At 40.4% G+C, this 27174-nt stretch overlaps 1 protein-coding gene across 8 annotated transcripts in view; it reads right to left on the reverse strand.

The window, feature by feature from the left end:
• The window catches only part of sipa1l2 (signal induced proliferation associated 1 like 2), a 113704-nt gene that overhangs the window by 8688 nt on the left and 77842 nt on the right, over window positions 1-27174 (reverse strand). For 7 of the 8 annotated variants that reach the window (XM_069179720.1, XM_015362613.2, XM_015362611.2 and 4 more), the window contains 10 exons: window positions 23298-23555; window positions 20024-20176; window positions 18606-18715; window positions 17952-18052; window positions 16074-16462; window positions 13530-13745; window positions 12216-12269; window positions 10067-10211; window positions 3447-3666; window positions 917-1048 (listed from right to left, as the gene is read on the reverse strand). In XM_069179720.1, the coding sequence (XP_069035821.1) occupies window positions 917-1048; window positions 3447-3666; window positions 10067-10211; window positions 12216-12269; window positions 13530-13745; window positions 16074-16462; window positions 17952-18052; window positions 18606-18715; window positions 20024-20176; window positions 23298-23555 (1778 nt within the window). The remainder of the gene's footprint in view (window positions 1-916; window positions 1049-3446; window positions 3667-10066; window positions 10212-12215; window positions 12270-13529; window positions 13746-16073; window positions 16463-17951; window positions 18053-18605; window positions 18716-20023; window positions 20177-23297; window positions 23556-27174) is intronic. The other variant, XM_015362612.2, reaches the window with a different exon arrangement.

Genomic DNA, 27174 nt, shown 5'->3' on the forward strand with positions numbered 1-27174 from the left:
ATCTGCACTGTTGAAATTGCTTCAGTTGTATCTGAAAATTTTCCTTTCTTTCAAATTAGCAGCCTGAAACAATAGAACGCATATGGACATGTAAAAAAACAGATTTAATTACAGACAGATCTGCAAAAAAACACAGCATTTAGGCTCCTCCAAACATGTTTAGACAACCAAGCCATAGTGCATGTTTAGGTTGTAGTGGGATGATAGATATCTAGGTCTACTTGCGCCGGACTGCCAAAGGCTGTCCAATGACTTTCTCATTTATCTGAAATGCATCTCATTTTAAGAGGCATGAAAGTCATATGGGGGTGTCAGCCTATATATCATGGTGAATTTCTCTACTATGTGTGACCTTGAAAATAAAAGAGAAAAGTAGAGTGGAGCAATATTAGTCCCTATTTTTATGTCTGTTTCTTCAGACCACCTCATTATCAATGGTAATGGACTTTAAGCATTAAAGACGCCATACAGAAATTCTGTTTTCTGACAAAAAACTACATCACATCTTGTGAGTGACATACTGTAACACCTCTTCTGGCATGTTTTTGGGGCATTTTAAATCTCACTGCATTTCAAATGATTGTAACAAAATTCGTTCAACTTCATCAAGAAATATTCAAGTGGCTGATCTTCAGGTTTTCCACTAGTATGAATTTATCACAGCAATCACTCTTTATTTAATGAACTTGATAAATATTCATTGAATAAAGAAGCTGGCAGATTCAGCAAGTCTTGCTGTAGAAATCAATGAAAGGAATCAATAAAAAGGTTATGGGATAAAGCACCTTTTCAGCTCGTTCTGAGCTGAGCAAGTTATTTAGTCTGAGTTTTTTCCTGTTTATACGAATTGTCTCCGTGTTGAGCTGCTTCAGATAAATGAGGCATGTGGCAGACAGCAGCATGCTTCCTGTCCTACCTTCAAAAGCCCGAGCTGCGTCGACCAGGTGAGACCAGTCCAGGCCAGAGGCAGTGTCTGGAAGGGGCATCAGGCCGGGATCTGTGAACTTGGACTTGTCAGCCAGAGACCCGTCAGAGAACCAGAACTCATCTGTGGAGACAAGTAATCAGATCAACCACCACCAGAACAGCGTTTTATTTTTCCTAGTCCAGTCTTCTCTGACGCTTGCCATTAACTCAGGCCTCTGGAAAGCAGACCTATCATCAAGATCACAGCAGACTTGCGTGTGGACTTGTAGAGGCATGACACTTTACCCTAGATTCCAGCTCCTATCCCTACCATGATCCATAATCCATCTTCTAATGGGAGAAATATCCTCACATTAAGTTGCATAGGAGAAAGAAATCGACCTTCTTATAGTCACTTATCCCCTTATTTTACATTATTTAATTGGGGAAAGTCCCCTGTTATACTGTACGTGGTTTTGCTCTAAGTTACATTTTTGTGGCCCCCAACTCCAACATATAGCGGGGACCCCTTGTAAGAGAAGAAGGGGGTCAGAAAGGAAATTTAAGACTTCGACTCAGCTCTGTGTAGGCCAGATGGTACATGTAATTCCAAGGCCACTTAGTCACTGATTTCCCGTTGTGTGTTTGCCAGTACACAAGCCAGAGATGTTTCATTGCCAATATGCCATCACATCAGTGGGAGTTCCATCTGTCAGCACTACTTGACTAAGAGCAGACTACTCAGAAAGACTGTCTTTGAATAAACATCTCCCTGTTTTAGACTTCCAGGAATCCCTACACTGATCCCAATATTAGGTTTTCCATTTCCATTATTATTTTTATTTACGCTTCTCAGACTAAGCAGATATTTGTAGAATCGGATTTGTTTTTTCGATTGGGCAGGAGATTAAGGCCTTAAAGCAACAGTTCTCTGTGCTTATTATAGACATTTGAGAAGAGCACTGTAAGGACAGAACACTGAACATGTCTGGAAGGAAAATAAGATTCAAGACTCTGCAGTTCACAGTTACATTTCAAAAACTTTGACCTTTGAGAGGTGGTCATAACTACCCTGTACACCAATAACCATGATTTTAAAATATACTATAAGCTGTACTTAATAATGGTACACTAGTATAAAAACATGCAATGTGACTATTTTTTTAGTTATGTGAATTTGTTTTTCCCATACAAACATTTAAACTTAAGAAAAATGAAAACAAAATTTCTCTTATTCAAATGAATATTTAGTGCACATGTCCATGACTTATAAAGAGGATTAGGAGATTTTCACTGGGCTGTTGACTTTAATTGTATTTCTCAAGATTCCCTTAAACACAGTCAGACTGGACCAAAAATAATTCAGACATCTGTGGTACACCTTGCAGTAGCAGGACTTCCCTTAGAATCGTAGGATTGTAAATGATCCAATTACCATCAGAGTTATCGCCCATTTAGAAGAATGACAAATAAAAAACATCCTCCACTGGATTATGAGGTAGAGGTGAACTGCAGATCCTGAAACTGACAAATGTGCATTTGCTCTCTTATCCCTTTGTGGATTCACCAAATAAGGTCCAGGGTTCGAGAAGCCAATTCTGACAAATGTCTGAGTACTGGAGAAATGCTTTATCCCTGTTTTCTTACATATGTTATTTTTCATTCTGTGAATTAAATTTCATTTTGGCAATAACAAACATTCATGTGCAGAAGTTATGGAAAAAAAGAAGGCTAGCACAGCTACCACAATATAGGGCCTACAAACAACACCAGATCAATCACAGATGGGATCTTCATGAACAGAAGCTGTTTCTCTCTGGTTCAGTGATTCCTGTATACAGTACAAAGCAAATCTTCACTACTCAGACTCTGCAATCCTGAAAGCATGTGGAACATAGAGCAGGAGATACTGATAAATGAAAAGGACAGCAAAGTGTGGGACACCTGTAGTAAGTGTTCCTGTCAGTGATGGTGCAATTCTATGCTTCTCGGTGTGTAGGACGAACTTATCTTCCCACCTGTTGTGAACAGACAATGCCTTTTTTCTGCATTATGTGGATTTCAATTATACACCACAGAGCAGGTATGAACCTGCAATTACTGAAAATTAGCTGATGGTGAAAGACTGCCAAGAAAAATGAGTAAAAAATTCCTTTTTGTTATAATATTATCTCTTAAATCAATTTGATAGTTACTTCAGAGATACATAATCCACAAAGGAAACAAATAATTTAAAGATAATACAGGAAGGAATGGTTAAATAATCCATAGTCCTGCATTCTACAGTTTCCTTAAAAAGGACAGAATGAGTCAAAGTAATGTCTCTTTTTGTCACCAGTAAACGCTCAGTCAACACTTCATCTTCAGCTTCTGTTATGAAGCTTTTGTCTCCATTAGTGTGGTCAGATACATTTGCAGCAACAAGATAAAACACCCTCGTTGCGATTCACAGTTTCAGGGGATGGACAATTAGCATGCTCAGACGATCGGAATTGACAATTGTAAAGCTCCGTGCAGTGGTCCTCACAAGCATAACTCACTTCTCAGGCCAGACATCCCCTGCATCAGAGACATGCGCGGGGGCAGGGTGCTGTGGTAGGGTGGCGTCGTGCTGAACAGGATATCGTTTGGCACAGCTTGGTCGAGCATCGAACTGCGGGAGCTGGCGTAAGAGGATCCCCTCCTGTTACTGCAGACGCTCTCGTCAGACAGGGTGCGATACAGAGACCTCCTCGGGGACAGGCCACCCGCCACAGACATCTGACGGATATGAGCAAACAGAAGAGCACCTCATGAAGTACATGAAAGCACAACAACAGTATGTGATACATAAAGAAAAAGGTAGTGGGAGGGAACTACTTTCGCAAACATTCATTGTGAAGTTTTATTGTGGAGGGAGCAAAAGTCTTCTTATAAATGGTTTTATTTGAATTGGGTACCTTAATATTGTCTTCCAGAAGGGGTGTGTGGCATCAGCTGTGGTGAGTGAAGGCTGCACAAGGAGGAATATGGAGCAGACAGCTTCAGACTGAACCAAAATCCCCAATAATATTGTTTCACCATCAGTCTAACCGCCCCTTATTATCACACCAAATTGAAATGGAATCTGTAAAGGCTGTCACAGACAAAACAGAACTCTTTGACAAGGACGCTTTGTCATTTCAGAGTAAAATTTTTTTAAAAAGTCCTTTTAGAAATTATCAGTAAGCTTTAAGTCAAGAGGAAGGAAAACATAAATGTGATGGCATTTAAGTAACCACAATAGTTTGGAGGCTGGAGTTGGGTGGGCAGTGTCAGCCTGCGAGCTGTAGAGGAACAAGTACAGCAGAAAAGTACAGTGGAGAAGTAGAGAGTGTAAAATTACACTGGACACCTTCAAACACAACACAGACTGGAATGCTACTGGGACCTATAAAGGCAATACTCACTGCTGAGGATATGAACAGGGTATGAAACGACATGAAAAAACAAACCCTGCTACAGTACAAGCTCAGTGACCACAGCCTGGCCATTGAAACTGGACAACACAGACAGACCGGGGTGCCCAGAGAGGACAGGCTCAGTGACCACAGCCTGGTCATTGAAACTGGACAACACAGACAGACCTGGCTGCCCAGAGAGGACAGGTTCGGTCACTACAGCCTAGCCAGAGAACTTGGACAACACAGTCAGACCTGGCAGCCAGACGAAATACACATTTTCTGTTGCACTGCAAGAAATACTATGGGATTAGACAAATAGTCTTTACAAAAATAACCCCAGACTATCCACACCTGTCAGAATCAGACCCAATCTTCCAATCCTACTGGAAAAGGAGGGAGGAAACTCAACAGAGCTGCAAGCCAGTGAGTGTTAGAGTTTTATTATTATTATTATTATTATTATTATTATTATTATTGTTATTGTTATTGTTATTGTTATTATTATTAATACTATTATGATATCTGTTAATGTTGATTCTTACTTCTGCCAATAACACTCATTAATTTGAATGTTTGAGTAAAACACTATTTCAGCTACAGTGTGGAGCCTCTTCAGGTGTGTAGAGGAGAGAGGGGGTGTTGTGAATATTAATAGCTGAGGACGATTAATTTTTTGGGTGGATAATCAGTCAGAACCATGAGGGATTACTGGGGGAAGTGTGATTGAATGGGGAGATTAATGAGCTTCTATCTAATTAGCACCCTTTTAACCAGCTCCCACCCATTCTCAACTCTGCTCTCTTTAGTTCCCCCACCCACCTCTTCCTGTCCTTCTCTCCCATTGTCTGGTTTGCTCTCCTCTCCTACTTTACTTTTCACTGCAGAATTAACCTCTCTTCACTCCTATAATAGTTATGCTACATCTGGCGACATATTAGCACAGACATTTTGGTCCACTTAGTAGTTAGTAGTTAACTGCTCCAAGGATTTCAATCACCCGTTGTTGAAAGTTGCAGACAGTATTGTGCACATGCACATCCAGAACACGATGTTCTGAAAATTGTGTTTAGATGAGTGTAGAAACCTCTATTGCAAATGCAGTATATTCCATGTTTGCATTGCTTTCAGTAGGAAACTTAATAGGCACTTGTGCACAGTGATGAAAAACGTTGCCTACAGGAGTAATCTGTTGTGAAGAATTTAAAAGCACCGACTGAGATGTGTTCCAAGTCTTGCTGGGTCATTCTGCGTGTTATTTACAGTGCTGTACAACATGAGCAACAACTAGGAATTCTTCTTTTGCCAACCCCCTGGACAGAACTAGCAAAAGATGAATCTACTCGGTGTCTAAAAGAACTAGTACAGCAACCCTATTCCAAATACAAAGCGGATATTCCTGTTGTGCACTGCTCTCTGGAAGAAGGACAAGTGGGTTCAAAGTACTCTATTTACCTGTACATGACATAGAATAGCTATGGTACTCACAAGACAAGTTATTCCAAATACAACTGGAAGTCTACTTTTATGTACCTGTAGTGAGTACTTGTTAGCTGGATTGTCAAAAGGTTAAGTGCTTCTCTTAAAGCATTAGCTTGCATAATGAACTGCCAATGAGGCAGATAAAAAGATTAATGCAGGTGAGAAACATGTCATTGTCCTTTCTGAGATTTCAGTAACTGTGTGCATTCCCAAAACGTGCCATTTTAATTACCTTGTGTTACAATCGAGATGCAGACTTGCACAGGCCATGGTTTCCCACTAGCTTAGGATCAGAGGCAGAAGGACAACATGATAAAGCACACAAGCACAGAATAAAATAAAGCTGCTTCATCCTCAGAGACGCAGGGCGAGTACGACAGTAAAGGACAGGGAGCCCAGTACTAACGTTTGTGATTGATGCATTGATCCAAAGCGACGTACTGTACGTTTGTACCCATTTACTCACTGGAGCATTATTTGGGTGATGTGCTTCACTCAAGGGTGCGACAGCACTGTCCTATCCAGGAGCTGAAACCCACAGCCACTGCTCCACACACACTACTGCCCCGAAGAAACCTATACCTTTTCAAAAACAGAAACTCCTTCCTTCTGAAAGGGGGCTAATGGTATACTAATGGGAAACATCCACATATATTGGGGGGGAAGTAGAGCAAAAGACTCAGGATCTCCAAAATGTAAAATGTTATTAAAATAGGATTTTCTCTTACTTCTCACAAAAATAAGAAAAAGAAACAAAATATATATATATATCAGAGGCCGACCAACATGATAAATATTTGGGTGTCAGAGGCATATATTGAAATATTAAGGTATCCAGAATGTGATTTTAAAATACATGAAACCTCAGATTCTCAATCTAAAAAAAATCCAGACTAAGCCTAATATTTCTCGGATGTCAGTTCAACAATGAAGCTTTATAATGGATAATGCCAAAGTCTGACAAACTTTCCTGTAACAGGATGTCTGCCAAGGTGTTTTTGATAAACTCATTTTGTCAAGGAGAACAATATTACAAAAGCAATATTGTTGTGTACTTGAAGCAGGTTCCAAATATTACATTAACCTTCTGGGCTAGAGAATTCAATCATAGTTTTAAATGTCATTGACTCTTTGTTTTTAATGACTTTAATGACTAAATGAATAATGACTTTAATGAATAAATAGCCATTTTTGTAGTTTTATATAAACGAATGTGGATGGAATGTTCTCATATCACTGAAAAACTCATTGCTTTAAATAAGAAGTCAACTATACAAAATAGTGTTGTTAAGTGCTTCAAACATACTGTAGCTCCAAGGCTGAAAACATGGGCTGCATCATGTACAGTAGGAGTCCCTGAGGGGGACCTGAAATATTTTTACTCGGTTATCACCTTACTGCACAAGCTTTTCTGTGTTTTTATACCTTAAAACAACATCTTTTGTAGTGTCTGTCTTGCTTTATCAAGTCTAAAATAATACTTAACATGGTCTACAAGCATGGTCTACAATTTACCTTGTGTACAGTCTTACAGAATTGTGTAGCGTTTTTTGGATCAAAAGTGATAATCAGGTAAAATAAAAACTCCAGTTCCTTAAAACTGATATAAAAGTTCCTTCTCATCAATTTGCTTTGCTTTACAATGTTTACAAAAGATTTTCTTGGGACATGAAGCACTGAAACCATTCTCCCTAAGCACATGTCCTAGTTCCCAGTCCCTGTAAGAATACTCACTGTCACACAGGATAGTCTTTCTTTTATCTTCCATGTGTCAGACTTCAGATTCAATTTTGTTCATCTAAAGTTTGCAGATTTTTTCTCTTCATATTGTTGTAAATATTGAATATTATTGTGCACTTTGGATACATACTGTTCAAACAAGATCATCCACAAAGAAGATATAATATTTCTTAGTAAACAGTTCAAAATCTTCTGGTGCTGATTTACATCCAGATAAATACATCCAGATTTCCTCTTCTAGGATAGAAGGGCAGTATACATTTGGTCAGATAACCTGTGACACATATCAAAAGCAATTTGTATAAGAAAAGGCAGCTTTCAATTTCACTATGTTAAAAATACACCTGTATCAGTAGGATGCTTCTGATAGGCCAAGTGGGATAAATGAATCCAATTTAATATCAAGATTACTGATAAGATTCTGTAGCCAAGCAAGGGATTTAGGGGATGCCACGACAAGAATATTATGCTCATAAAGACCTATTTTAATGTTACATACATGTATCATTCTTTAATCTTGTTGTCATCAAATTTTACTTTGGCCCAGGAAACCTAAACAATGTATTTCACCTCAAAATTGGCATAGCTTAAGAGGATGCACCACAAAGTGAATTATTAAGGTTCCTTGCTGCAGAAGGCTAAGAAAAGAAAATCTGTTAAAGGCGGCAATTTCCTTTGGAGGCTGACGCAATGGTTTCTTATCTCAGGAAGCTTTGTATAATGACCTGTCAGCTTCAAAATAAAATCAATTTTGTATTAAGGATCTCGGAGTCTTGTTTCCCAGCTCCGCGGCCTGTATCCCACTAATGCCAGTGTCTGTTCATTTCTTTCCCTTTAATCGTTCATTAAGGAGCACATCTTTATTAATTAGTAAGATATTACATTGTCTCCAATGCCGGAATTCCTAAATGAAGGTTTTCTGACCTTAAGATAGCACGAGCGTGCAGGTCAGGACAAGGTTACCAAACGTCTGGCAGCCTCTGTTCTCTGTGCATTGCTCTGGCACACATGATTTTAATTTAAATTGACTGGATTCTAATATCACAGCATTCTGCATTGATTAACCGGATGTGATTCACATTTGTATCTGAATGACAATGGAATAAATTTATGAGACACCAACTGTCTCAAGAAAGCATAAAATACGTGTTCCATTACAGGACAAAGTGAAACAGAAAATCTACAGTGGCCACTGTAATCTGCTTTCTCTTTTCTTCCTGAAGATTAAATGCCTCAGACTACTCTCAACTCTTGTGTTAATTGTGCATGCACTTATTGTTGCCAAACACCTATGGATAAACAGCATTGTGCTGGTTATTGTGTCAACTTCACACACATTGTGATGACATTTTTCAGATAAACTTTTCTTTACCCCATGCAAACTAGGGATCAAGAATATTTTTGGACATATGGACTCCAGCCCAAACAAAAGTGATCGAAGCCAGCATCAGTCAGCAAAACTTCACAGCCTTTCTGTAGTAATATCATACGAAAGGCACCTCTGCCTTGATTACTTTTCCAAAGCATTCTTAGCTCACAATAGCTAGAGTCATGACTTCCTCTCTGGACCTGCACCAGGAGGGTGTAGGAATTGGTCTCAGTTTAAAAGACAAACATTATATAATGTCTAAAAAAAGCTCCATTGTATGCATCTCTTGCATCCCTTCCTGACTGATAATGAATTACAAAAAGGGGAATTTGAAATGCAATTAACTGAATTACACTTAAAGACCACGAAACACATCAAACTTTGTGATTTGAGTAACTTCCTGGCTTTAATCCATTACAGCCAATATGAATACACTTAGCCCTTAACAAATTAGATTAACCTCATATTCTCCTTTTAAAATTTGGAAGGCTTTGCATGAGGAAGCCAGTTATAAAAAATACACTCCTTAGAGAAACCACAGATGTGTTTTATTAGGGCTTTCTTTCTTACTGGGCCAGGTAATCTATCAGGGCAATATTTATTTATATCCATGTTTCTGCAGACCCCTTCTTGACACAATCCAGGCAGACTCACTAGAACTGAAGAACGATGTTACAAAGACAGCATTATCTCATCCTCAGTGGTGCACAACGGCTTATCAAACAGTCTCTTAAGTACCATATACAAAAAACAAAATAACAGGTTAAATGTATTCAAAAAAGATCCCATCAATCAATAGTCAGGCTGCTAAAAATTAATCCAACTATTCAATCTCATGCAAAGGTAGATCTTTGGAAGTACCTATAATACAGAAAGGACATGAAACACTGCATGCAACCACACCTCACTGTATATCAGTGATTTCCAGCACTGTGACAGGATCACATGCATTTGTTGGGCCACTGGTTTAGAGTGCCATACCTTGAGGTCTCAAGTTAATACGTGCATTTTTATTTCTTGATGGTTCTTGTTTGCAGAAAAAAAGTCTGAAGACGATTCGATTCCTTCCCTATCTGCAGGTTTTCAAATACCACCAGCTCCTGTGTGCAAATTGCCTCCGACAGGTGTACAGACTAAAGGGATAGCTAACCTTCCTCCTGCTCTCTTCCACAGGGGGGCTGTCGGGCAGCATCAGCTTCAGAAACTCCTCCTTGGAAAAGCCTTGCTGGTGCTTCCTGTCTCTTTCAGCAGCCTGGAGTCGGCAAGACGTATCCGCCGGGTCGACATAGAGCCGCCTACAGAGGAATAATAGCGTGTTAACCATCGGGCACAGCGGAGCCTTTTTTTTCAGGCAAACCAGTGCTCTGAAACCTTTGAGAAAATGCCCCGGCCTTTTATAAATCAAAACCAAACTATTTGACAGTTCCTCTATGACTTTCAGAGGCAGCTGGGAGAACTATCCGTGCAGAACAATTTGTACTTTTCTGAACCTGTATCTGGGTTCTATGTGGCAATGTGTGAGTTTTAGGTGCAAACATTTAATTACAGCAGATAGGTGCTCAAAAGAAAAAAAAAAGTGCAATTCATTCTACTCCACTGTCATGCAAAGAACACAGGGGTGGGCGGAACTCGCAGACTGCAGACCTCATCCACATGCTGTGGGAAGATATAAGGTATCCATGCATAAAACGAGGGGCTGTCATGACATTCTGAATGGTGTCATACTTTCTGATTTATCTGTACCTGCACAATACATTTTAGACCACAAAAAGAAGAACCTGTACTTTCTCAAGGGAAGCCAGAATGTACATTTTGTTCAGTGATCCACAAACAATGCAGAAATAGTTTGCATTCTACTTCATACTGCAGAAGCGCCTGAAACTAATTGCAAGGTCAGACTAGGACTAGTGTGGAGCTAATTCAGAAGTTAGCTCCTGATTGATGACAGCTGCAGCGTTGCGCTGTTCCATAGGAAAAGCAGTCCGTTAAACAACTAGGTCAAAAGAACTTAAAATACTGGATTGTACATACAATGTACACCCTGAAAGAAGGTAAAAACAGCAACCCATTTAGCTCAGCAGTATAGGAAATTCTATTTCACAGCAAATGTCCTTTACCGGGACTGCAAGGACAACAAACTTTAACTGCTAGATTGCCCCTGTATTTTAAATGCCCTGCACGCTTGAAAAAAATCTTCCAAAAATCTTTCCTGAGCACAGACAAACAGAAAATCATGCGACGTCTTTTTCAGGTGTCTTCACTGCAAAACATTGTGTCTTTTCTTTTTGCTTTTCAGTGTGAAATTAAGCTCCTTTAATCACTTAATTACTCCTTTAAAGCCAAGGCACACTGATGCAGCTCCCTACTGTTGATTTTCTCACAAAAAAAGAGAAGAGATAAACCATAGGCATATACAGTAGCTGAATCGTTGGTCTTCTGTGAATCTTCATTCCGTATTCCACTGGCAGGGTCGTGTATTTTGTCAGAGTACAGCACTGCAAAACTGACAGGCAGTATTGAAGAAAAATATTCTCAGGCATTTCACAGGTCTTTAGCAATATGCAAAGCTCTTCAAAGAGCTAAGCAATTGTCTGGACCCCTATTTTTCTTGAAACAGAAAAGATGATAGACTGTGCAACAGAGCTGCAAAATGAAAGTCTGTTTAAGCTGACAAACAATTTATGATTGAAAATTGAGGTAGATTAAAAAGCTAGCTATGCAATACAGCTGGATGGACAATTTCAAGTCCTGCGGTGCTTCGCTTCACTATCAAAATCAGAAAGTCCAGAAAAAAGAGTGCGAGTCCAGATTAAGAAAAACATTTAAAAATACAGCACATTATGTTACGGCTTTGTAACACCTTTAACTTTCTAAAGTGTCTGATCTGAAGTACATTGCAATGTAGGACTCATTTAAGAGACCTCAAAGCTCGTAAAAAATATAAAAATCAAGGTCAGCTTTTTAGCTCAGACTTTTTTATTATTTATTTACAGTGAGAATGTCCCCAGCACACAATAGCACTTCTTCTTGCACTTTGACACAGATCGAAAGAGTGGCCATTTAAAACCCATATCTAGTACAATATGGAAAAGGGTCTCTTGGAGGCACAGATGATCTTGGGTATGAAAGCTGACAGCATGAGATATGGTGCAGAAGTGATATACAGGAATGTCACAGCTATGGAGTCAGTGATATACGCTGGAATACTATTAGCACCAGGAAAGGTAGGTGCAATGGAAACACCACTTAGATAAGGCTCAGGGGAGGGTGTGTACAGTTTAAGTGGTAAAGCCTTGTACCTGGAACAATCCGACAGTGCCTTTAGGAGAAAAGCTAACAATGCTTCTGAACCACTGCAATAAGAGCACAAACAGTGAATGTCAGTTATCGGTTTCTCTCTAAAATTGTCATTGGCTTTCTGCACCACTTTGAATGGCGCGGTTGAATACTGTGCACAATGAATCACAACAAGTTACTGTACATTTATTGTATTTCTCTTTTCTAGAGCATAAACTTGATGCATCAGCAGTTCAAATTTCTAGGCAAGGGATCAATTATAAAATGGCCCTAATTGAGTAATCAAGGCAGCAGCTAGCGAAATAGTGCATTTTCTTTTTTTTGTATAGTAAATATTGAACAAAACAGCATTTTCCATAAAAAGATCAGCTTTAGTTCCACCACTGAACGAATTATCTACCTACTGTATTATCAGACAGACATTATCTCGGAAATTCCATTTCCAAGGACTACAATACGATGGAAAAATGATCTATTACATGGTTAACTAGCGGAATGAAACAGCGCAAAACTCTTCTGGCAAACTGTACTTATCGAAGACGTGAAACGTATGTATCTTTGTATTAATTTTTCAAAAGACAGAATTTCAACCCATTTTGAGAAGACAAAAACTTTTCTGTTCTTTCAAGCGTCAATGCACAGACCCACTGGCAATTTCACTATATAATCAGAGTCCTCCAGCCTGTTGAGATGCTGCTTCAAATTCAAATCAATAATATGAAGAGACATGTGCCAAGTGTACTATGTCAGGGTTTTTATGGAGCTTATTTATGATGTGGCTGTCTGATTCAATCATGGATGTACAGTATATACCAAGTTTAAAAATACTAGTAGCTGAAAATGCTTTAGAGAATAATACACATTTTTGCCCTTAAAGGTGGTTGTTCATTAGGTTCATAATTAACCTCACAGTATTTTTTATAAAGATCTTAGTTACTGTGCATCTTGCAGTGGCATCAGTATCAAACAGGTCTTTCTTGTAACAGCATCAGAATATTCCTGTGGCTGAAGCACAGCAGGACCTGCTAAACAACACTTTATAGCAAGTGTCACGTTTCAGCAGGGGGTAAGTCATTTGCTTTGGGATCATTTTAATTATTCGGAACTGCACAACTGTAAAGCAGCTAAAAGAGAAAACATAAATTCATACGAGAAGTCAGCTGTAAGATGTGAATGGATTTATTTCTGCATTAATGGCAATGTGAGGCCAAGTTAAGAGAAACAGTGTCTGTTTGACCACTTGAAGCACTTAAGCAGGGCACATGTATACAGTATGAGCAAGCTTGGAAAGTGGATAGAGGTGGGATCATGCTCACCTCTCACACTCGGGCTCGTCAGGTGGGGGGCTGTCCTCAGCTTTCTTCCAGCCAATCAGGTACTTGCTGACAGCCCCCTGGCGTACGTAGGCCCTGGCGTCTGGTCCCACCCCTGGAGACGCAGGGCCCTGAGAGACGATGTAGACCTTCGAGGTGTCCAGGGAGGCACTGACCTTTGAACTTCGAGTCGAGGGGCTCCCTGAGTGGTGTGAGCCACTGGTCAGATGGGGAAAAAAAGGCACAGGAAGGAGGAGGGATTATCATCCAGGTGGATGCTGCACATTGGTGGTGGTGGAGGGGAGTCCCCATTACCTGTGAAGCGCTTTGAGTGGAGTGTTACCTCCAGTTTTGGAGTTGGAGACAGCTGCATCTTGCTAAACCTGTCTGCACCTTTCTGCATGTGGATATTTATCCAGGAGGAATTATCCAGGCTGTAATATTTTTACTTTGTGTTGTGCTCTCATACTGTATATATAGCAAGGACTACAGCACACCTTTTAGCATGACCCTTGAAAAAATGAAGGACAATGGGAGAATATATTGACTTTGTTACACTTGTAACTCAAACATGTTTTTAAAAATTATAACAGGTCACAATCATCTACAATTGTGCCTGGGTTTATTTACAGCAGATCATTCTGTTGTTCTTCATATGAAAATCCCTCAGGATCTTTGCTATCAGCAAATGAGAGGACCAGAGATATTCACATACATTCGGGAGAAAATTATGTGTCAGCTTATAATTTGCTGAACACGCTACTTCACCAAAGCACACAAAAATGTAAATGAAGAACTGTTAATAAATGCCCACAGAAATACCACTCTAACTATATTATCACAATATTCACAACTTGGTGTGGCTTAAATGTGCTTACGTTTTAGCAAATTATAACCTATGCCAAGACCCTCAGCAAGCTACCTTGCCACTTCGAAGCACTCCACGTTTGACACTTTTAGGGTTTTTAAATTTGTCACCATGAAGCTGCTGTTTGGAAATACTATATTTCTCAATATTTGTCTTTCAGTATTGTATCATGAAGTAGTTAAATCTGAGACTCAGCAGTTTTCCTGAACTGATGTCAGACCAAGACACGGTCATCCAAGTTTAACCTGCAGTCTCCAATCGACAGGCACAGTGGTGTGGGGGAGGGTAACCATGTTTTGTGGGAAAGGAACATGAACAGAAGAACAGGACATTGATCCAGATCTTTATCGCCCAGCCTGTTTTGCACTGAGGAAGGTGGCGAGCAGCTGCCTTCGAGGAAGGAGAGGTTTTGTTTGACTCAACAATGCCAGAGTCTCAGGCAACAATTAAACAACACCAGGGCAGATGAACAGGGAAGGGGGTGCTGTGGTTGATTATACCCTTTCCTCCCAACCCACGGTTTCATGTACTTGTGATATCTAGACCAGCCTGGCCAGAGAGGCATTCTCGAAGCTTCTAGAACATTCTCAGAGGCCCAAAGCTTCTCAGACAGAGGCTCAATTCAAAATTCTCATGCATTTTCTTCCTCATTACACATCTCATCTCTCCCAGCATGATTCTCCTCCTTTATGAGGTCTGCATCGGCATGGTCGCTCGCAGACTTTCTCTGCTTTTTAGCTGGCATTTTGGTGATATACTTCGTCTACTCATGCCGAAATGTAGATAAAAAAATGTACAACAGTGATCCGATACTGCGCAATTTCATCATCAAATTCACCACAACAATCACTTTCAGATTCACCTACTGCCACCATTAACACCTTGATCGTCATGTAGTGTACAATCTGTAGTCTTCTTACATCTACCAGGTGATTGCAGAAAGTAACTGCGGAGGTAAAAGCTTACCATTCACTTCTATAATATTCCTTTTAATAATATAAAACTGCAGTGCTATATTTATGTTCTGTAAAAATTTTTCTGTATTATGTTCCCGGTAAACGTTTTTCATTATACACGGACAGTTCTGGAACATATCCCTGATGAACCAACAGGACTGGGTGTAGTTTATCAGCAGAGCTGTCAGACAGACAGCTTGTATTGGATGCACCTTCAGCATCCACCTTCTTCAAGCATCTTCACCTTTCAGGCAAATGAAGACCAAAGGGACTGGTGACCCAAATGACAGGGTACTTTTACCATACCTTCGACCATATACCGTTACTATCAAGAGACAGGCAGGAAATACCGTACTTAGGATAGATATTCAGTATCTATCCTGAGAAGCAACACGATATCCTCACAGACAGAGGGTGACTACAGCAAGAATTGTGTTATGTATGAACATCAATTCATTATTGGTTTTGGTATAGGATATTCATACGACTGTTTCAATGTATTTACAGGCTGTTACTTAACACATGCAAGCAACCTTTGTTTTTACCAGGAGGTCTCCCATCCTGTTACTGACCAGGCTCACACTGCTGAACTCCAGTGGGCTGCCATACGACGCTAAGGAGACCCCGCTCTGCACACAGAAACATTTATGATCGATACGCATGTGTGCGTTTGGGCGCATGTGTATGCAAGTATTTCCCGCCGCCGTCCCAGCACACGCCTACCTGGAGTGGGAGGATATCTCACTGAGGTCCCCGACGCTTCCCTCTGTGGCGTGGCCGGAGGCCATCGCCGAGGCGTAGCCCTGCAGCGGGTAGAGCTTGGCCTGCTCTTCCTCGGGCTCCAGCTCCTCTGGGTGCTGCCCGCCCCACTGGATCACCGGCTCCCCGCGGCCCTGCAGCATCACGCGGCCCCCGGCCAGCTGCACGGGGGCTGGCATGCAGGGGGCCGTGTCGATGCCGCTGTCCGTGGACGCCCCCTTGATGTAGGTCAGGCCCAGTATGTCCGGGTCCGTGAGATCCCCGGAGCCAAAGTGCTTGTCGTCACTGTTGCTGGAGGCGTTGCTGGAGAGGGTGTTGCTGCTGGAGTGGCTGGAGCAGTTCTGGTCTCCAGTCTGAGGGGATATTACATCAATGTCAGCGGGAAACCAGCTGCGTGGACAAGGGGCATACCGTGCCGCTTCGATGTGCAGTAGATCTTACAAAAACACGCACGGGTATTTCATCAAAAGTGCCTGGCAGTGTTACTTCACTTTGAGATGCTTCACTACTGTTAATTTCAGGAGATACAGAAGAACCCCTGTAATGTGACTGGGCACAGGTGGAAACTAAGTGAAACTGCATTTGTTAGGAGGAGAACAGAAGGCTGAGGGTGGTGGGAGTATGGAACAAGCTGCTCAGACATGTTGCTGAAACTAATAACCCGCCTTTCTTCAAGAAACAGCTGGAATTAACTAGCTACTAACTACCAAACAGGTTAGAAGGGCAGAAAATTGGCTGTTTTTTGGTAACCATGCCTATGCTGTTATGTTCTCACATGATCATTTTACTGAAACGGTTTTTGGCGGTTTATGGGTGCAAATGTGACGGACTCTGGGACAGTATTTATAGGCTAGAAGGCTGGATTGGTGGAAGTTGGTGTTGATCCTTCTCCTGCACTTTCATTATGAGCTCCAATTAAGCATACATACTGTATTAAGAAGTATTGATCAAAAAGGTTTGTACTCTAAAACAAAAGCCCTAACAGCTGTTAAAGAATCAAAGCTATCCAAAGGTTTATTTGGCTAAACATTAAAGAAATGATTACAACCCAAAGCCCTGATTCCATACTGAAAGCTGTAATTAAGTGACAGCTAAATTTAGCATGCTGGCACTGGAGTGCTTTCCCACACTGCCATGCTATTTAAAAATAATGTCACGTCCAAAATGTAGCATTCTAGGCTACCAAAGCCTTCAAACCCTGTATAATGTTGCTTATTTTAGACCCAAAATCATGAAAACGAGTCAACAATGTCAGGAAACATTATCATGAGTTTAAGACTTAGGCAGCGGAAATCTCAGCACATTTGAGATGAATTACAGTTCGATCGATCGACAAGACAGATGAATACTTCGGAGATTCTACTAAGTGTGCCTTACAAAATGAAAGCGAGTGCCCTCCAGTTCAGAAGACTGCACCTCCCCTATGCTGGGACTGGCAAAAACAAGGCTGACCTTCCCGCTCAGGCACGCAGCAATCAATGTTATTTTTTTTCCATGGAAAACGAAATCCAATTGTAAAACGAGGCAAAAAAGATGCAAAAAAAAGAAGAGTTGCTTCACCGATAAACAAATGCCATCCTGCCAGAAAGCTCACTACTCATGGCGGCAAAAGCACCACCAACAAGGAGCAAGGGCACAGTGACCTTTTCTCGACTAATATATCAAAGCAAATGATACCACAACCTGACAAGTGAAATCACAAGCTTTAGTGGCAGTCTGCGCTGAGCAGAAACACTTCCTCTGACACACTTGAGACCTGAAAATGAATTATCCTAGGCCCCGATATGACACTGGACATCATTATTAGTAACACACAGCTTAAAAGGAAACAATGAGACTCACCCTGGATAGTTTATTAGGGGAGTCTTTTCCACTTTCCTTCTGAGGGCCTCTGTCCTTCAGCGAATTAAGGATCTTTGTGGAGGGGATGTGCCATTTGGCTTCTGCAAATAAAACACATCCAATATTGATGGTTCCAGGGCTCAGATTCTTTTTTCTCTTGTTTTGTCAGTGTTCAATGAAAGGATTGACTCTTGCCAGGGGATATAAAATATGTCTGCGTAGCTTTTCTAATTGATATTGCAGTAATACTCCCTTCACCCAAAAATAAAAGATAACAAGCAAGTAAATGTATTCCTTGACTCTTTCCAGCGGTTTACAGACACTGATTAATACAAATCTTTGTTAACGTATGGTAACATAAATAAGATAGGTCAGGATTTGTGTGAATCTATGCATGAAACATCAGCCCTTGAGGTTTAATATAGTCACATTTTAATTTTTACATTGAACAAGATGTACAAGTGTAAGAGTGTACATCTGTGTACATGTGAGTTACAGTCTAAGGCACGTGTGATTCTCCAGTCAGGTGTTAGACGAGCGGCACTTTACATCCAACCATTGCACTGACCCTTAAAGCAGAACCTGGTGACCAAAAGCAATGTGATCGATGGCTCCAGTGCTTTCTGGGTGTGTTGCAGTGATTGACAGGCTTACCGGCAGACCGGGTTCTCTCTAACGTGGGCTCGCGCTCTCTCAGTCCCTCCCCCTCTGTGTGGCTGCCTGGGGTATCAGCTGACCGCTCATGTAGTACAGGGGACTGGCAGCTAGATACCAACATTGAAAGGCGTGTTAGGGCGGCCTCCCTTCTTGCTCCAAGCACCACTTCTGTACCCCCACTGGAAAGTGGACAATACTTCATCTTTATTAATAACTATCCATGAGCAGTAAACAAATTTACATCATGACATCATATTTAAGGTTATTTGCAGGTGAAATTTCAGATTTCAAGCTATTTTAAAACTTTCCATTTTTGAAATGTTAATTTGTGTAATTCTAGTTGTTTTTAATTGACTGTTTTTAATGGTATCCTACAAAATGTGACAGACGTAACTGGGTACACTTCAACTAAATATGCAGCTAATTTAATTCTAGTTTACAATGGAACTAGCACAACATTTGTTAAATACATGATATATTGTTTTATTCAATGCAACATGATATAATTAGGTATATAGGTATAATGTTTCACTTCTTATAATCCTAAAGGGGCTTTCAGAATACACAGCAGGATTAACCAATGACACATATGGCCACCACAATGTACTGCATAGGACACTGCTGATTTATTTCCAGAGTGAAAACTCTCACTGACTTCCATGAAATGGCACATAGAGTTAACTTAACTGGAAAATGTTTTCCTCACTAAATCCTGTTGCTTTTGAAAGGTTACCTACAAAACAGATTCTACATCCTGAAGAAGACAGAGCTTTAAATTAATCCTATAACCTATTTCAAGTTTTAATAGGGTGTGCTGAGATATAAAGTTATAAAGTAACAGATACAGCAGACGGGCAGTATGCTAAGCTGCCAGCCTAATCCACTCAAAGATAACTCACAGGGACACTGTCAAGCTTATCTGAAGAGTCTAGAACAGGAACACACCACATGCAACACAGTGTCCTCCACCTCCTGTTACTGCAATAAAGGAGAGACACAGAGACTACGGAAAAGGCCACTCGCCTAGGCACAGCAAACCCACGAAAACAACCTGCTAACCATCCTTAAAAAAAGTGTAATGGAGGAAAAAGCACTTTTGAAACTTCATTCTTTAATTGATCGGAGTAATCTCCCAAGTCCCACTTCCCCTTGGAAGGTATGACTCTTAAAGGGGCCCAGGTATAAATGTAAAAATATCCTCAGAGGGGAAAAAAAGGTATGGTCATAGGCCAAACCTGTCTAGGCGGCTACCATGGCTTCTGTGTGAATCCAGAGATCCGACGAGAATATTAGTGTAGCACATGTGCCAAATGTCGGCTGTCGTATAAATAGCCAGTTGCTATTCGCAGACGACAGAAAGCGACAACCCCTGACTCAGGAAATGTTACTAAAATACAGTGTCACTGTCTGCCTACCCCTCATATCCTGTCTGCTGTGTCCAGCTGCTACTTGCACAGGGTCCAGGGTCACTCGAAGAGGACTGGTTGCTTGGAGAGCTCCTATAGTGCTGGTTGGCATCGTTTTTATTGCACTGAGGTATCTGAGGGTTTTCAACATCTTGCAGTGCCCTGGCAACAAGAGCAAAATTACATTATTTACTGTATTATGACGTCACCTTTGGCAGGATGCCATAAAAGCTTAAATTACCCACTGTGTGACATGTGCACTCTTTCTAACCCCTTTCATAGTCAGGTACTTTTGTTTTTCACCTTCTAACTCACAGATGCGTAAACACTCCAAATAAAAGAAAGGTGTGCAATGCATTCATAACAGAAAATGCTTCAGTTATATCACTTAAATGGAGAACGTTAGGTTCTCACTTGAATCAAGATGTTCAGCTCCAGCAATTGAACATAGTGATCAATTTTGGTTCATAAAATAAACAAACATTAATTACAAGTACATAATCAGTTTATAAAATAGTGAGATTCATACAGATCTAATAAACAGTTTACAGCTGAGATCATTCTCTGCAATTCTAATCCTGAGACACAGTAAACGAGTATCTTGTATCATACTGACTTCTAATCATCTAATCTCATCATGTCACAGAAAGGAAACAAATAGCACAAGGCACCAAAGATCTTTTGCTGTCACTCTAAATTAGCCATTTTAAATTGTAATTTCCATTCACTCTTAGTAGAAGATGGCCCAACTGTTGCCCTTTGCAAATTTTCAGTGTGAATTTTACTGCTCCTCGGATATGTGGCATTCAGAAGAAGAAAAAAGGACAAAAAAAGGCTGCAATAAATCAGTATTAGTTCTTCTGTTCCTGCTGCATTTAAAACGAAGGAAGGAAATATTTTTCGCTCAAAGCAGATGGCTCAATCCTATTTATAGCAGCTACTAACTGTGTCTCCCAGTATCACCAAACAGAGATGTTCCAAATCCCAACGTGAAACATGACACTCCGTACTTCAGGCACCAGCTTTGGGAATGCAGAGACTCTTAAAAGCACTGATGCCGTCTAAAATACAGTGACAGTCTTCAAGGTCACAGAGCTGGGACAACATGGGGCACAATGACACAATCTTTTTTAGGAGGGCCAGAGACCTACAATTGTATGTTCTAGACTCTCATGTACAGCCACTGGGTGTTGAAAGCGAACAGCCACATGGGAATTTAATTCTCAATTAGCGTGGGATAGAATTCTAGGCTGTAAAAAGAAAGAACAGTAAAAAGCAGTGATGGACCTGAATGAACAATTTCTGGATAATGCAGGAAGCAGTTCACCAATGGAAACAATTGTGCAAAGAGCTACTGAGCATTTTCTCCCTAGAACTAATCTTCTATCCCAGCTACAGTTACTATATAGAGTTACCCAGTACTTTATCAGAGTGGCAAGTTCGGTATTGTTCATGCCCTCTACCTTGATCTCATTAAATCCCAGAAAGTAGAAAGGAAGGGCCTAATTAGTACTGGGATGGGAGACAGCCAAAACAGGCTGCTATAGTGTTGGCAGACCAGTAGGTGGCACTCTGGCGCCAATGGTTTGTTGTGTGGTAAATAAGAACGTTAACTTGTAATTAACGAATAATAAAGTTAATTTTTCTGTGGTTTAATAATCAGTTCCAGTGCAATAAGAATCATGTTACCACAGCACACAAAGAGAGTTTAGTTAAACTACTTTGGAGATATTATTTAAAGGGACAGATGTGCTTTTGAGTGGGCTGCTCAAGATCAAACCCAACAAGCAGCTGTATGCATGTATTTCCACTAACAGTCTTTTGTGTCCTTACCATTCAATTTGTTAGCCACAATTATGAACGCGTGTAAACTGCTTAATAATGCTCAGAAGGTAATTAAGACTGACAATGATACGGACTCTACATCATCTGATGATGACCATGTTGAAAAATAACTTCTGTCATGACACACCATTAAACGTGATCCAATGAGCAATGTTACTGCAACTTTAAGACCTGTTTTCACTAATTGGGAACTTCAAGAGCTAATCATTACTAATTTTAATAACAAAAACAAAGTATGGAACATGTGGCTATGCCCCTAAGCAAATTCTATATGCCCTTGGACAACTTTCAACCATGTAAATATTCCTTATTGGAAAGGTAGGTCACTTAGATATTTATTTAAGGTTTACTGCAATATTGCTAATACATTTCTTAAATCTGTCCAAATCTATTTACCACATTAATGGAAGGAAACAGCTGTCACAATCGTGAACTGAACTTGTGTCCATACATTTATATTTCTGTTACAATATCCCTCAGGTTTCTACTGTACATTGAAAGGGGTTCTCTGTGCCCTAATGGAAATAAATGTTACAAGGAGCACAGATTAGGACACACTCACACTGGTATATTCAGAAATTTAGAAACTGCCATTTCAGAACTGAATCGCATATGGAAATGGTTTTATACTGTTTCAGAGCTACACCCTGGAGGAAATCAATATGAAAGTTACTATTGAAAAAAAACATCTCTGCCACCTCAAAATGTGAAATCTGACAAGCTGAAATACATCGTCTAGATGGTTTACACTATAGAAAGGTCACGTTTTGTCCCTGTACTGTCATTTCTCACAGAAAACTGACAGATACATCAACACTGCTTGCTTTTTGGAGACGTCAGAATGGAAATGCCCCAGCAGGACACTGCAAGAGGATATTGAAGTGCCATTGTGTGGTAGCAGTCCCCTTGCTGATATTAAAATATACTGTATGTTGCTATTAAGTTTTGAACATATTAAATATAGTTTTTTTTTAAAGAAAGGACATTTCTGCTGTATAGAAATATATAAGAAACACAAGAAGGTGCCGATTTTTATTAAACCAAGCCATGTCTCTCAGATTCTCATGCTCTTATTATTTATCTATCCAGTCATGAACGTCACGCTCTTCTAACCCCAAGCTGTGGCTGCGAGGAAGGTCTGTACTGCAAGTCACCTTGGTTTATCAACTGAATACAATTTAAACTGAAGAAAACCAGTGGATTTCGCAAAGGCTCTAAAAATGCTAGTCATGTACAATTTGTATTAAATGCCCTAAAAGCAGTGAAGATCCCCCCCCCCTGAAAAAAAAAAGAAAATCAGTAGAGAAAATTAAAGACCTGGCTTGGTGAGGCAGGAAGTGTTTCTTTCACAGTAGCCCCAAGCCCGCAGTGTTTAGATGAAATACAGAAGGGCAAGGGAGAGGGGAGAGGAGGGAGGAAGGAAGGAGTTGCACTGTACCTGGCACCATCTGGCAGCTTCCTGTCGAAGGAGGTGCTGCGGGGAATGGCAGCCTGGGCCTGCTGCAGGAGCTGCTGGCACGGGAGCCTGTCTGCAGAGCCTTGGGTGGGGGAGGCCCGAGACAGGGGCTGCCCAGCAGGCGTGGGCACGCGGTGCCAGGTGGTGTTCCTCCTGAAAGGGGTTTTGTACTCACAAGGGGTACCCTCGCTGTCCAGCTTGTACTCCACCATCGGAATCCGGTAGAGCTCAGAGCAGCCTCTGCCAAAGCAACAGAGATGGAGAAAAAGGAAAGGTTAAAGGTTGCCCCCTCGTTTCAACGATGCAGTAACAGAGCGTCAACTGTATGCTGGCAAAGCAGGTCCACAGAGCATCGCTTTGTGTGTTTGTGCATGTGTGAAAAATCTAATTTCCAAACTCAGTGTGATTAATTAGCATTAAAAAGCCTGAGGCAACTCGGATTTACTTTAAAAAAAAACACATTATATCTGTGCTGATCATCTCTCATTTTAAAAACACATAGTACTGTGTATCAGACATTTTCTTCTGCCCTTTGGTTACTGCTGACCTAGTGGGGTCCAGAGAGACACAATGGCAGAATTGGAGGAAAAAAATAAAGCAAGTGGAAAAATACAGGGCACCATTTAATTATCAGAAACAATTCACACCAGGGCTTACTTTCCCTATTAAAGCAGGAACCAGAACTATGCACTGGTCTCCCACTTCTTAGAAACCAAGGCTGTCGAAAAATACATACCCAAAGTTTAGAGAAATATTACGACTCGGCCAAAAAGAACAGATGCAGTCAGAATGAAACCAGTACAACTGGTGGACAACATCAGTGAAAGGGCGTAAAGTCCATGGCCTGCCTGAATTTCCTTCATCCAGTAAGTCATGTTTGTGAAGATTCCCACTCCACAGGGAGATCAATCTGTAAGACTCATGACACCTCATGACACACGTTAACCACAACTCTGCAGACCCACGGGCTCTGCAGTTATCCACTTACCATTCAAGACTGTTTGCATCCTTAAGACAGGGTAAGCAGAAACTAAACAGTTGATTGTCCGTTTCCCCCCATTTTCCACTAGACCAGGGGAGCTTGCCACTATGTATATACATTCGGCTCTTTTCAAAGTGGCGTCCTTGATTGGGATCGAGAGCGTAGGGGGCTTTCATCTTCAGAAAAGGTCCGGCTTATTATCAAGCTCAGCAGGATACAGAGTTCATGTTTATTACTTGAAACAAACTCGCATTTAAAGGAATTTGCTTGTTGCAGGGAAGTCATTCTATCATGAAGTACATGTTCTCTCACTGCCCATTTCCCAGCTAAATGTTTTCATGCTTAAGTATCAACATCTGGCTCATCAGCAGTTCCCAACTGCAGAGGTTAACAAACAAACTTGTCTGTGTGCGGAAACAAACTCATACGGAAGATCAGGGTTAAGAAGAAAAGCTGTAATATTACTCTTGAATTAAGAATGTAAGAGTATTCAATCACAGTTTGACATTTAAAACGAAAGATAAAAATGACAAGATTTACATCAATTACTGTATGTACACGCCACTGTTACATGAGTGAAACAGTCGCCTGTCATTGTTTATCATTATGTTTTGAAAATGTCAAATTTGTGACGCATTTTCTGGCCCAACAAAATTGCTTAAGACGAGGTTTCTTTAGACAAGGTGCTAAAGATAAAATTATCACTGGAGATAAGTGAGTTTTGCTGAAGAATCTAAAATCTAAAAGATATACTGTATAAAGCACACATTTTTGTAGTGTATTGTAATGCATATACTGTATATTGTATGTTTGCAATACCTTTAGTGTTTTACAGGTCTCTGTTGAAAACACAACATGTCCTTCTTTAACTTCTTCTTCTCCCGTCTATCTTTCATGCTAATAAATGCTGCCACCGAAGAATGATTTAACTAATTCCCTGTTCTCGCATGTGTCAATTCAATGTAACTATTAAAAGTCAGCAATTTCAAAATTTCTGCCATCTATGCAGCAGTGCTTTGATTATAAACTGAGTTGTTCCTATCTGATGACAAATACTTCAGCTGGGGTAGTTAATCCCTTTTTAAAAAGGTTGCTAACCCAGCCATTAAACAGCCAGCACGTAGCCCTAAAGCACTTTTGCCATGCCTCATTAGTTCCAACACGGGTTAAATAATGCCAGCAAGACTTTTCTATACCTCCTCACAATCTAGAGCTTCAACAGTCTTCTGTTGTTCCAGAGCCCTAAGAAAAAGTGGCCTTTGAGTACACTGTAGGAGTCAATCAATCACTCCCAATCAATCAATTCGGCATGGTGCTCTTTGCAACACTTTGCCATAGATCCTCTAATACCATGCAAATTGCAGTTTCCAGTTAGCACTGCAAAATGCAGCATATTCAATACCACAATGCTGAGTTTACCAGTTCACACGTCTGACCTCTGTATGGCACATCATTATACCCTATTAATTGCCTGGTCTACCCTATTACCCTATGACCTTCCTAGATTGTTATTTCTGGGGTGAGTGTGAGGGGAAAGGTAAACATAATGTGTTCAAATTGGTGTGATTAAATCAGATTAGAGTAGAGCATTATTTCCTTTAATTATTATATGATGTAAAAGCATTGTGATAGCCAGAAAGATGCTTTTTATTTCAATAAAACCCCATTTTCTTTTGGCAGGTATCAGGTAAAATGCACGGGGGTTACTGCCATATAACGGGTGCCATGAACCACCAGTTGGGCACCACACTTCAGCGCTGGATTGAAACGGATCCTCTTGTATGCCAAACACTTTAGGATTCTTTGGGACAAAAAGTCCTATACAGATACAAGCAAATATTATGAATCAATTTCCCCAGATCCCAGATCTCCAAGTAAGAGACCAGCTTTTAACCATGGCAAATACTCAAGGGTAAAAAACTTAGTGAGCAGCAATGACTGTTATGAAAGCCAACTGAGTCATCTCAACTTTAGGTGTTATGGAAATGAAGATCACACAACGTATCTTTAACTTGCAGAACAAACTACTTTTATAGCAAGCCTTTTTTACTAGCTGCTGCCCAGGAAGATTATACATCAGCTCCAGTGCACATCAAAATCAGCATGGCATGCCAATACATGAGCCACTATGGTAGCTACTGTTGGATGGAGCTGAACTATTGCTCTTCTTACTCGTGGCAAGATCAAGATCAACTAAATTGCTTGTAACAGGCTACAAAGCATTTGTCAATAGCAATCAATTAAGTGATTTTGACAGCCCAGTCCTTTAATGCATGGCCCCTTGTCTTTGCTTAACTCTAGCTGTGCTGACAGGCCAATACATCCACCTCAAACTCAATGCTGACATTGATCTGGCAGCACAGGATAATCTGATATTCAAGCTCTGAAAAAGGACAGTTAACTGTAAAACCCATCACCATAATGCAAAAGTTCAGGAAGAATTATTAAAGTTCTATCAAAATGAAACAGAGTTTTGCAATCTTCTCCTCACTCCTGTTTTGTCCTAGAATCAATCAACTGGATTATTACACTCACAATATTATTTAGCACTGTGAAAATGCAAGATTCTTTCACATTTTCAGTCTTTACACTTAATTTGATCAAATAAATTATTTCTCTCCAGCCAAGATTCCTCTTTTCCATTTCCTCATTTTGATAGAAGGGACTGGTGTAATTTGCCAATGCTACTGTAGATCACAGATAGACATCCCTCAGTTTCTCAGTCTACCACACATAAAAGCCATCTACTATATTGCAAGAAGAAATTTAGAATTTAGAAATTTTCACTAAATAGATGCTGCTCATCCACAAACTCTCTGCCTTTCTCAATTTGTGTACTAAACGTCCCAATAAGTACATTTCTACTATATGGTACAC

Source organism: Lepisosteus oculatus, chromosome 17, assembly GCF_040954835.1.
Source record: "Lepisosteus oculatus isolate fLepOcu1 chromosome 17, fLepOcu1.hap2, whole genome shotgun sequence".
NCBI lineage: Eukaryota > Metazoa > Chordata > Actinopteri > Semionotiformes > Lepisosteidae > Lepisosteus > Lepisosteus oculatus.